The following is a 13,125-nucleotide window of genomic DNA, read 5'->3' as shown; positions in this document are numbered from 1 at the left end:
ATCATTAACATGTATTTCAACACGAAAAATTATTTAAAAGGCAACTGATACTCTACTGCCAAACATATTCTATATTATACACAGAGAAGATTTAATTTTCCATATTAAAAGAATGGGAATCAGCAGACATTGGATAATCTACAGTTTATTTTGGGTTGGTCGGTTGTAAAGATATTGTTGACTTTTTTAAATGGTTCCTTCCATCAGTTAATATCATTTCTTAATCACTTCTCAGACTTGGATTCTGTGAGATATGCTTCCAGTTTTTTAATCCTTCTTTTTTTTATATGTGGGAAAGGATAGCTTTGAAGGAGCAGTGCCACGCCCATGTGGGCCACTGCCCAAATCACAAAATGAGCAACTTCTGCTTTGGCTACCAAATGTTGAAAAAATGTGCATAGGTGGTTGTTCTACCGATTTTTTTTAAAATTAGAAATGTAATAAAATAATATTTTTTATTTTTAAAAAATTATTTTCACATCTACGTGTTAAATCAATCTAATAACATAAAAAAAATTAAAATTTAACGGAACACAATTTACAATTTAAAATGAAATCAAAGTCACATAGAAACATACACAAAATTGAAAGAAGTTTGACCTGTGTAATTGGTTAGTGTTTGTGTTTTTGTTGTGATTATTTTTTATTTTTTGCAAGTTTTTTTTTTAAAAATATTATTTTTAACATCAATATATTAAAATAATTTAAAAACACAAAATTTTTTCAATTTGAAACAAAAATACTTTTAGTATCGTGAAAACACTGTTAAAGAACTATCTCAAGATATGATTTATATTATTCTGTAACAAACCATGACTATTTGGTAATCAAGACTCTGATATTATATCAAAAAACAAATTATTTATATTATTCCCTACCAAACCTAATTAAACAGAAACACTGCCTTGTAATATCAGTTTGGAATTTAAGATTAATTATTCGTGAAACCTACAGTGGTTTAGTGTAGGAATTAGTTGAGCTTAATTCCTATTTATATACTTTGTGTCTTGTCGACGTCATCATTACATCAAGATTTGTGAAGATGCAAATAGAAAGGTCTGGTTATGATTATGATTGATTATGCATGAATTGATCAGCAGAAATGGTGGGTGCCTATATGATTTGGTTTGCATGACAATTAAGATTTCATGATGGCAGGTATCCTATGCACCGTAAATTAATTATTATACTTCTATAAAGTAAACTGTAGAAGTTTGAAATTTAGTTTTAAACAGTATTTTATGAAAATTTTATTTATTATTTTAAAAAATTAACTCCTAGAAATCAATTTCACTGAAAAGCTAAGTTGTTAGGTAAGGTTTTAAGAAATAATTTATATTATTTTCTAATACATCCTATCAAGTGAAAGTCAGTCCTTTAAATTTGAAAGTTGTAAGGGTTTATATTACGTATTTTGTGCCAAATTTTTATCATATAAATGAGGATTGTAAGATTTAAACTCGTGGTCGCTTGGTTATAAAGACTTTAATATCATGTAAAAAAATTAATTCAACTCAAAAGTTTAAGCTATTAGGTAAAGTTTAAGATATGATTTATATTATTTTATAACAATTAATATTTTAAATTATTGAATCGTTTTAATATTGTAATATCAAATATAATTTTTTTAAAATAAAAAATATAATATTTGAATATATTTTTAAATAAAAAATATTTTTATTGCCATTGTAATCTCCCTTAATCAATCTACAGTAAGTTCTGATTCATACAATGCCTAGCTAATTCGGTGGCAAGTTTTTTTGGCTTGCTGCTGTTTTTCACGCTCAAAAAGAATAGAAATAATAAAAATCTGCAGTGCTTTATGCCTGATATTTCACAGACTTAAAGGCTGGACAAATGGCTTTTCCAAGATAAAGCCCCTCGTAGCTAGCCTTACTTCGTGGGGAAAAGTAATGTTGCTTGAACGTTCTCTAAGAAGCATAAAGTATGAAAAGAAGATGGTTGCATCAGTCCATGGAGGCATGCCCTAAAGTTTCTGTCAAAGTCATGACCCAAATGGAAGAAAAAAGAGGAAAGAGACAATTGAGTAATAGTAAAAGTCTCTTTGGATTCTCTCTAGCTCTCTCATGGTCCATGACACCCATGTTTTAACTTTCAACATCTATCTAGCTAGCCAGCATCTTCTTTTATTGCTGCGGTGTTTATCTCGAAGACAAGTTACTCTCTGAAAAGTTCTGTGCCCCACGGAAATGGAAAACAATTCTCTGTTTGTTTATACGTTTATCAATGAGTGGTTTGCACGAGCGTGTATACTCAAGCCTGCTGAGAATGAAATTTCAACACAGCTGGTGTGGTCTTGTTTTTAGTTGAGGAGAGGGTGACCCTCCAACCAGAATATAGGTTTTCAAGTATTTATGATAAACAGTGCTCCATTCCATTTCCATATTTGATTTTCTGGTTGAACAAGTGCCAGGAATCCATGCACAAGAGCGGGCATTTCCTCTCCAGAACCGGCACGATTTTGTTGTCAAAGTTGTTCATCGAGTCATCGTCCTTGAATGCTGGACCCATGGAAATATATTATTAGATGTTTATACTTAAAATTCAACATGTTAAGTAGCTAGAACTTAGAAAAGGGTTAATGGTTGTTTACGAACTTCAATTCTAGGAGGCCCGAGCTTTTAATATATGACCCCAAAGGTGTGGTAGAAGGCCATTCAAGGCAAGGCAAGGCTATTAATTTTCAGGAACATGAAAGATTGATTCCCCGACAAGTAATTTCCACCTTTGCGGAAGATGCAAGTGATTGACACACACGAAGCTTCTAAATGGATAACATATAAATTGCTTAGGAGCTCCTTTCACTAGAAATGAAGGATAGAAACAGTGCGAACAGGCAAGTTCAAGGAAGATGCAAATTTTGTTCCTTAAGGAGGGAGTTTGCATTCTTGGTTATTCCATGAACATTTGTCTTGGTAGGAAACTCACTCTCATCCTCCGAATTTCTTAATGATTTGGTAATTGATCATTTCTCAGTCGTGTTATTGTCACTAACATGAGAAGATGCTAAGCCTGGTTTAGAGTATCGAACCAGCAAAACTTCGCATTTTCTCTGGGAGTCAATTTAAATTTCATGTGTTTGGTAATATATGTTTGTTTCAGATTTTTTTTATATTTTTGATATTAATACATCAAAATATTTCTAGAATAGGTATCAATTTAATATTTTTTTTTTAAAAAAAACACTTTGAAAAATAAATTGTAACATAAAAACAAGTACCCACAAGAGAGGAAGCACAATCATTAACCGAGGAGACTTTTAGGAATTACTGTGACTACAATTTTTACTCATTAATTGCTTAAATGGCAAGTTAAAGATATAGATAACAAATAGAACCTGTTTGATGGAGGCATAATCTGCTTTTAATAACGAAGTACTCGCAGAACAAGGCTATTTCTACAATTGATCCTTTTGAATATCGTATCATTTAAAACATCTGCAACTAGGGACATCAAAACCATATATTTTGTTACTCTATTAGGATTCTAGGACAGATAATTTATTGAGAACTTGATATACATGTAAGTGAATTTAAGGTGGTGAAACTGATTGGCTAAATTTATATTTCAAGCAGTTTTCTTCCTGCCTGAGACAGTCTTCTTCACTGCTCCCACTGAGACTAAAAACTGATCAAGAGATGATAAGGTCTTCATGTCATCTGGTGGGAAGTAACTGGCTGCCTTGCCCATAATTGATGTAAATAGAAGAGAAAGTGAAGGCCGAGTAACATAACGCTCTCCCAAGAGGTCATCCAGGAATGCAAATGCAGCTAAAAATTCAGACCTACCTGCGTTTATTGGAGCAGCAAAATGAGCAGGAATTATCCTCTTGAATTTCCAGTCTCGGACAATACTATCAATCCAATCCCTGACCTGCAGTATTAACAAGCACGAGAATGGTCATATTTTAGAACAAAGCTGAACGTACTGAAATTGAAAACACTTGTGCGGACTTTACTTGCTCTGGAAGGTTGATAATTCAAATGAATTTCATCACATGTTTATTCTTTGGTTGGATAGTACTAATCGTGGTATACCATAACCAGACAGATGATGGTCTGTTGTTGTTCACTTTTTAGGCCTACAGAATCATCTTAGCCCAGCTATAACAGCTCTAATATTGCATCATAGTCGTTTCTTTACCTTTTCGGGAACTTTGCTGAAGACCAAAGTCTTCACAATGGGTGAAACAATCAACTTTTGTGACATCTGAGCAAAGCTAGCATTAGGTTCCAATAGATTAGAAGGACCAAGAAACAAGATCTGGAGGACCATTCTTTCCCAACCTGCACCAAGAACTTGATTTCAATGTGATGCATACACACTCTCACCCTCAAACTGCATGCAACACCATATTCGGTTTCCCTTATTGGAAGTGGGATTCAAATACTAACCTTTTTGCCGGCTCATCTGGTTATCAACAACTGGTTCCTGAGGGACTTCCTTCCCTTTACTAAGAATTTTTACAGCCAAGCCATTCTTTGCTGATGCTAGCAAGGATTCTTTGCCAATGCATTCAGGTGGCATTCTTGGCACAAAAATCACAGCATCTGTTACCAGTAGTGATCTTGAACGCTTGTGATAGAAAGCTACCTCGACATACGGTCCAATTCCTGAGATAATACACAACAAATTTGTTCGAATCGTGATTCGTTAAATGAAGTTTAATTCATTGCATGTGCAATCAACATTACCAACTTCGGGCGAGCTTAGGACTTTTTGTTCAATCTCATCAGCCCAAGGGGTAGACATATCCTCATCCGTCAAGGTTTTGGCACGAAAAATTCCGAAGAACTCAAGTGGCAAATTCAGGGGCCAGCTCCACTGCCTTGGTGCCACCCATATTTGGGCCCGTGGAAATTTTCTCGAAAATGGGCCAACAAAGATTTTATGTTCATAAGCAAATGTAGGCAGGACAATGTATTCGACTGGAGCTCCCAACTCCTTCAAAAGCTGGCAGAGTAAGACCTCCCATCAAAATGTGGCTAATTTTGCTTAAGGGGATACATTAAATAACCAAATATATGACTATTAGACATAAATGACTTCCCTTCAGTTGTTTCTTATTTCCATCAAGCGTGAAGACAATTTAATAGTGACAAATTCTGAGGTTTTAGGAGCACATATCGCCATTTTTCTTTTATTTTGAATTTTGAATTTTGAGGAAGGAAATAGAAGCACTTCCTTTCACAACGATGTAATTTCCTACTGTCAAGAAATCAATGTCTTGACATGAACTAGCATCCAACAGCTGGTTTTCATGTAGGAAAAGCAAGCAAAGATCAGATCTCCTGCAACAGGTTCATCTGGAATAGAAGTGAGGACCAATAGCTAATTCTAATATTTTTGCACCTCCTACTTCCTACATATATCATATACAACTGTATAGTTGATAAAAAAAAATTATAACTTAAGGCAATGGTAAGCCATTTTGGTTTGCTATGTACGAGTAAAAGTGGTTTTATTGGATAGTCCTAGAAAGACAGATCAGTTTTGCCCCTAATAGTGGGTAACCCAATACCAGACTTGAAGATGCAATCAATGGCACATGGCACTGTCCTTGAATGAACTTGCAATAATGAGCATAAAAAATAAAGTAACAAAAATACATTTCTTGCGTTACAGAAACAAACTAAAATCCACATACACTCAAATCCTACATGCAACAAAATAAGACTGACAGTATCTAGTTAAAGAGTAAAAAAAGGTACACAAGGTATAACCTGAATACACTCCTCTGTTGGAGCAATGGGTGCGTGGACCCATAATCCTCCAGATTTGAGTTTGATGACTGTCATTCGAATGTTTGTTGATACACTGCTGAAACCTAATGCTTGTTCTTGTTCGAATAGCCATATACAACTCTTCACAGCCTAAGGCATAAAACAGAAGAAAAGGGGGGAACACTTAGTGTAATGAACAGACCTTCTAGCTACAGCTTACATTAGCATACAAAAGAATTGTGTCTTTTACAATACTTATGTTTCCCATGCATATCAAATACAACTCTTGCTCTATTTTCTGGACAATTTTAATACGAGCTAAAGACCATTTCTTTTTCCCATACTGATAGAATTTCATCAAGTGGGGTTTGAAATGAGGACCTCACTATGAAGGAAGTTCTGCTCCACCAATTCATCCAGAGTTGCTTCCCAGTTTAACGAGACATATAACAATAAAACAGAACATTTTACTTTACCTATATATCCATCTTTTAGGCTTACTTCTTTGGTCTCATAATTCATATTCAGCCATGGAAAGGAGCTCCAGCATTCAGGGGTTTGGTGATCTAAATTGCACTATCCAATAAGTTATTGGTTTCCAATTCCAAATGCACAATATAGAAATTCAGGAAATTTTATTTGTATTTCAGTTCCTTGAGGACAGTATAAAGTGATTTCAGGTGTCTGATTTTATATTAAGTTTTTTTTAGAGAATAAGGCAAACCGTTATAGGGTTCTTGGAGACCACAACGTAGATAGAACCCAAAGGCTCTACAAGGGAAAAAGAAGTGCTGAAAAAGCATCCTTGTTTGGAAGCTTTTTATGCTGCCATTGTTCTGGGTGTTTCAAACACAACATTTTCGAAGTATATTATTGAAGAGCTTTCATGATTTTCTAATGGTATGCGAAGAAGTAGTATCTTCAACCACAAATTGAAATTGAAACAGCTTACTTTATAAAGCATCGAATTCAGTAGACGATTAAAATGTCTTTTATTTCTTCATCTAAAAGACATATGTAGGAGACCTCATAGATCAAGAGTCCTTATATTTTCCTTAAGAAAACATTCAATATTGGGAGAACATATTAACTGAGAAGAAGTTTCCAATCTACTCCTTCTACTTCACAAGTTTTTGTTAGTGTAAAAACTTGAAACACAGCAAATATGAAAAAAAAAAGCCCTATCATAATTTTTATCACAGACAGAACACCTTCTAGAATGATGCTTCACCTGATTAAAGTTAGCAATGTGTACAACAATGCAGCATGAAATATAAGCCCTTCATGCAAGCAAAAACATCAACCTCCACTCATTTGCACATCAACAATTAAAGAGCAGAAACCAGATTATAAAACAAACAGTGACATTATGATGTAATTTATCTCTCCTAATAGGTGTACATAAAGTCTATAAGATGCCAAATACAAGAGACTGCGAGGGATAAAACCTGAAGACAGACAAGTTTGTAAATATGCATAGCAAAGGAAAATTAAGCATTATTCTTGATCAAAATCCTTAGCAACCAAAGTTACCGATCATTAAATTTTATTGAGGCCAAGTTGAAGATAAAGAAAGTTACCTCAGTCCTTATAGTGCGCCTATTAAGAAAAGGACCAAGAGGGAAAGGAAACCCAGTAAAGTTTAGGTAAAACCTGCCACCACCACCACCGCCGCTGCTAGTGCTAGTTGTGGTAGGGGTGTTACTTGCAGCAGCAACCACCAAGCTGAAGCTGTCTGGTCTCTTGTTTCTTGGTTTTAACTGAAAAGGAACACCCTTCAAGGACCCACCAAAAAAACTAGAACTTGAGTCTTTTAAAGTGGTTGGATTCTGTAGGACTCTGGATTTTGGGCAAGAAATGGTAATGGCTGCCACCATTTTTCTTGAAACGGTGTCAGATTTTACCAGAGCATAGATGTTTCAAAAGGTTGTAGGGGGTGTCCACTGTCCATAGCGTTAACAGAATCCAGAGCTGGAATTTCCCCCGCTATGTTTGCGACACGTGTTAGATTTTCCTACATGTATTTTTCTAGAAATTTATTGTGGGCGGGGAAAAAAGGGGCAATGGAATGGAAATTACTGGTTGATTTATAATATGTTTTTTTTTTGAAAAAATATATTAAAATAAATTAATTTCAAATAAAAAAATATTTTTAAAATATAAAAACAAACAAAATATTAACTCCACGAACCCTTAAATCATAATTGAATTTATTGGCTAAGAAGATACATCAATGTCTAATTACAATTACAATTACAATCACATTAAAAAAAAATTAAGAGAGTTGGCGATTTCATTGTATATATGTTTGCACTGTCTAATTATAATTGAGTTTTGTTTCGTCTCAAGCGTTTAAAGAGTCGGTTTTGAATAAAGATTTGAACCCGTCCTCTGCAAACAAAACTTAAAGTCTGTTCAGAAGTATCATCCGGGAAATGAATAAGAACCTATTTCAATTGTATTCCCAGAAGAGCTTCAAATATATATAAAAAAGAATTCAATTGAAATAGTATTAAACACTGAAGATTAATATGAAACAACTCAGGTTTTTGTCGCTTTGTTTCAAAATCCATCATGACACAAAAGAACCATAATAAAGATTCTATAAAACATCAGTCTCCACACAACCAAGAAATCAAGCTTTTGGGTGATAGCCCTCGCTTGATTAATATTTCAGATACTTACAATAGCATTGCATATCCACAAAGAGACCATTTTTCGCAGGACCATCATCACCAACAAACCTCCAGAAACAACATCCAGCCCTGACAAGCCAAATCCTACATTCACAGACGAGCTTCTAACCAAGGACGATATAGGAATAGTGGGATTGAGGAGCCTCATACCCAAAGAATTAAAATAGTCTTGGAGACTGGATAGTCATTGAATAACCAAACTCGCGGCACCAAGATAGAGATGTGCTGCTTTCTTGGAGCAAACTTCTATTCATAATGCTTGCAGACTAAGACGCTAATTTGGATATCAAGTGATGATTTCTCTGACAAGCCAATCCAAACTAGGATAAGCAAAGTACAGAATGAGAAATGATGGGAGAGCAAACAAAACAGTGATAAGAATGTACAGGGCCAAAATGGCTGCACTGGCAGGTATTGCATATAAGATGATCAAAAGGAATATGATGACCAATGGGAACTTTGCTGTCAGATGAACGAAGAAAACCAGTGACTTCTGAAGGGAGGAATGTATTCTCCTCACATTGAGGTAACTGTTGACATGATTATGATCATGGTTTGCCTCTGATGGTTCAGCATGATGAACATATTGTCCCCTCCTGATGTTCCCACGGCTTGCCTGATTTCCAAGGGCTAAATTACTGTCCGATGACCAGTGGGGTTGTTGATCTTCACAGAAGGTGCCATGAGACTTCTCTCTATCACCATTCTTGCTCTCAACCATCCAAAGAAGAAAATAATTCTTGCGAGGGAATTTGAGGTTCCCTCGATAAACAAGGCGGAACGATAACAGATTGCACCATGGACAAGAAATAAAGAGAGGAAGCTGAATTGGTAATGTAGGGAATTTCACAACAGCCCATTGAAGCCCTAGGATGCAATTTTTGCAAAGAGTATGGCCACACCATAAAACATAAGGCACATTTTCAACAATGTTGAAGGATTCCCAGCATATCGGACACTCTAGGCCTTCTTCTCTGCTTACAACAGAAGATGCCTCGTCGTCTGAGTATTCTGAAGGAATTTGAGCTGGCTTTAGAGAGTTGTTCAAACTAACACTTCCAGCTAGGCACTTGGATGCAAAATTCCACATTTTGATTGGAGACAAATGACTATGCAAACATCATCACTTTCAATGGTTGTAGAAGCTGAAACCTACAAGTAACATTAACCATTACTTCACACTGGATTGTCTCCTCTTGCTAATAAATTTCCAAGTATTTCACTTGGCAGGAAAAATAAGAATTAGAAAGAGAATTAAACTAAATTCCTTGTAATTTAGGCTGAGGTTCAGTTTAGCATCCATTTTCAATTTTTCACTGCAATCTAATTATGCATAATAGAGTAATCCAGCGTTTAATTCTGTATGTCAAAACAGAACATTTTCATTTCATCAGACTACACTATTATCTCCAAAAGGTGGAAAACTTATTAGAAAGAAGCAGGTTAAGATGATCAAGAAGGGTAATCCAAAATGAAAAAAATAAAAAGATGCCAAACAATCGACTTCATGGTGTCAGAGCCTCTAGCTATAACACCATCACTTGTAATCCCAAATGCAAAGTAGAAAGAAAAAGCTAAAATTACCAAACAATATAAGGGCATGTTTTCCAATAAACAAAATGTCAGGATAGATTACTTAGCAAACATGCTGATATTCATTATTTTACATTTAGACAAATAAATTTACTGGTTAAAGAACCCTTGATGTTATTAGAGCAAGCTGCATCTTTAAAACGATTTACATTCTCCACATGCAATACTAGCTAGCTATGAGCTACAGTTAACAAAGCAGAAGTTTGTACAACATATAGTGACACAATGACAAATACCAATTAATTGAACTAGATCCATATTTGCAAATTCTAATGCCAAACAGATGTTTGCTACCCTAACTATGCCCTATACTTCTGATCTCTGCTTGACTGACCATATAACTGATAAACGTATTAAGTCACATCACAATGATGCATTAACAACTAGTTGGGAAAATTGATCATAAACTTGTTTTCTGGAGTGAGTAGAAAATACAAAATCTTATATTCCATCAGTGGTACAAGGGATGCAAACGTAGAGAGAGCTAATTCAATATGTGCGACAACTTTCTATCACACCTGTCCTTATTTTGCATCCAAGCTTGCTTATGGATGTTAACTTGAACGCATGCGTGCTTATGTGCAGTAACACCCTCACAGGAACATCTCCTTTTGACCCAAAACCATGCGTTTATTTCTGTTATCTTTACCAAAAGAACAATCCCATCAAATAATGATATTTACACTGAAATAATAGACCAAAAATCTGAAATAAATCAAACACTCCCTCCAGAGACTCAAGCTCGACCTCAAAATCACCCAAATCAACTAAAAATCAAATCAACCAGTTAAAGATTGATGTGCTTAAACCAGTTACCACCAGAAAATCTCTCAATCAGATTCAAAAGCTGTACCAGAATTGTAATATTCTTACAGAAACTGCAACGTTAACCATACAAACATTCTAAAGACAAAACTAAAAACAGTCAATGATCATTACAAGAAATAAACTCTTGGATTTAAACAAAGAAAATTCATGAAAACAATCAAACAAGAAACCATAAAATTCAATAACAAATAGTAATTTGAGAGAAAACAATCAAAGCCCACTTCTTTTTTATTGTTAAAGAAACATTCCTAACAGTCAACATACAAAAAAAAAAAAAAACCGATCCATGAAAATCCAAGCTCGATGTCGTCATATAATTATACAAAGCTAACAACTTTCAATGCCAATCAGTAAAAAGAAAAAGAAAAGAAACAGTTCATGACATGGCCTTACCAGTTTATCAAGAAGGGGGTTTAGCAGAGAACGAAAAGAAATTAAGAGGGGTTCCCCTCCATGTCTTTCTCCCTCTGTTTTCTTCTAAGGATATGAAGCTATAGACAATTTCTTGGGGGGGCTTTTCGAAATTGTCTGGTCCAAGCGGCCGACACTGCTTGTCAGGATGGCCCATGCTGGTGGTCCTTTTCAAAGAGAATATGGTGCCTATTTTTGTAATTCCACATTGTAATTCATTAGTTTTTTTTCCTATTTAATATTTTTTTATTAATAATTTATTTTATAATTAAAATAATATTCAAATATTTATTCTAAATTTATGATATTAAAAATTCAATATAAATCTTGGTAATTTGTATCTAAAATAGTTAACTTTTTTCAATTTATAAAGTAATTATAATTTCACTAAGATAAAAACTAAGAATGTAAAGCTGAATGTTACATACATACATATATCTATATTCTGAAATTGAAATTTTTAATTTTATTTAGAGGAGTTTTTTAACATTTTTTTTAATCTCATGAATAAATAAGTTATATGATGTTATTGAAAGCCTTATCTATATGACCCTCCTAACATTTGGTGAGATAATATTAGTATTATTTGTTAGAGAATAATATAAATTATATCCTGGACCTCATCTAACAATTTAAGTTATTGAGTTGAAATGATTCTTTGACATGGTATCAGAGTCTTGATGACCAAACTGTCATGAGTTCGAATCTCATTATCCTCATTTATTTGATAAAAATTAAGCACAAAGTAATGTAGGCATGTATAAGTTTCAAGCCTAAATGACTTTCACCTGAGGGGGTGTGTTAGAGAATAATATAAATCATATTCTGAGATCTCACTTAATAGCTTAAGCCACTCTTTGACATTGTGTATGAATAAAAACTTAGAAAATACTTTTAATGTTAGTACAGTTTTCCAAAAGAAATGACGAAAATTTTATGAATTCATTCATTTAGATAAAGTCAAAGGATACCCAAAAAATAACCAAGGATATATCCAATAAAAAAAAGTAACTAAGAGTTCAATCTAATATTTTTTTGTTATTATCTATGGTTTGATAATCAAAATAAAATGTGAATAAAATACTATATTAGTTAAGGATGATATATATATATATATATATATATATATATATATATATATATATATATATATTATTGTAATAAAGATACAAAGTCATATTAAACGTGTATAATCAAACAACATATTTTATAAAATAGTTGTGTGAATCAAAAGAAAAAAAAATATAACATAAACTTTAATTATCTGGATTCATTGACATCCAAAATAGATTATAGATATGTTAACATAAACATTAATTTGATCTCCAAAACAATTCATTTTCATAGATTAATTAAGAATGATTGATTGGCATCCTCTAAATGATCCTAAAAAATGGTACACTTATTTATTTTAATATTTAAGTCATATAATTAGAAATTTCTATAGATTAAGAAGATCTTTGAGTTAAACCTTAATCTTTAATTTACGAGATTTAACATATAGATATTTAAATTAATTGGGATTATCTTTGAATCAAAAATAGAAAGGTGAAAAGAGAGTTGAAGCTAGGAAGGAACATAAGAGTAAAAAGAATAAAATTCAACTTAACTAAGAATTAAAGAGGAAGGAGATACGAAATTAGTGACTTTATGAACATTTAGATCTTGACCCGTGATTTTAGTTGACAAGAAAGAAGAAAAATACTCATTTATCAACTTATTAAAAAACATGAAAAACAATAAAAAATCTCCCAATCAAATCAAATTGGATAAAAATTTTCTTTCTCAATCTAAATTTTTTTTTAGCTGAAATCAGTGTCAATCATGATTTGCTTTTTTTTTAGTTTAAATCC

At 33.4% G+C, this 13,125-nt stretch overlaps 2 protein-coding genes across 4 annotated transcripts; both read right to left on the bottom strand.

Moving 5' to 3' along the window:
- Positions 1-3,361: 3,361 nt before the first annotated feature.
- On the bottom strand, positions 3,362-7,701 carry LOC133671520 (uncharacterized). Its single transcript, XM_062092288.1, has 6 exons — positions 7,325-7,701; positions 5,745-5,894; positions 4,716-4,974; positions 4,416-4,634; positions 4,165-4,307; positions 3,362-3,894 (listed from the first exon to the last, which is right to left on the bottom strand). Exons 1-6 carry the CDS (start codon positions 7,619-7,621, stop codon positions 3,589-3,591), a joined length of 1,374 nt encoding a protein of 457 aa, XP_061948272.1. The 5' UTR covers positions 7,622-7,701; the 3' UTR covers positions 3,362-3,588.
- Positions 7,702-8,319: 618 nt separating this feature from the next.
- LOC133671538 (uncharacterized) lies at positions 8,320-11,401 on the bottom strand. 3 transcript variants are annotated; one of them, XM_062092307.1, is made up of 3 exons: positions 11,255-11,401; positions 10,552-10,676; positions 8,320-9,592 (listed from the first exon to the last, which is right to left on the bottom strand). In XM_062092307.1, the coding sequence occupies exon 3, from the start codon at positions 9,528-9,530 to the stop codon at positions 8,727-8,729; it is 804 nt and encodes a 267-aa protein (XP_061948291.1). In that variant the 5' UTR covers positions 9,531-9,592; positions 10,552-10,676; positions 11,255-11,401; the 3' UTR covers positions 8,320-8,726. The 3 variants fall into 3 exon arrangements, with proteins under 3 accessions (XP_061948291.1, XP_061948292.1, XP_061948289.1); XM_062092308.1 differs by having other exon boundaries at positions 10,552-10,669; positions 11,255-11,397; XM_062092305.1 differs by lacking the exon at positions 10,552-10,676.
- Between the last annotated feature and the right edge of the window lie 1,724 nt (positions 11,402-13,125).

Source organism: Populus nigra, chromosome 13 (assembly GCF_951802175.1).
Source record: "Populus nigra chromosome 13, ddPopNigr1.1, whole genome shotgun sequence".
NCBI classification, from domain to species: domain Eukaryota; kingdom Viridiplantae; phylum Streptophyta; class Magnoliopsida; order Malpighiales; family Salicaceae; genus Populus; species Populus nigra.
This window is presented reverse-complemented; position numbering and strand designations above follow the sequence as displayed.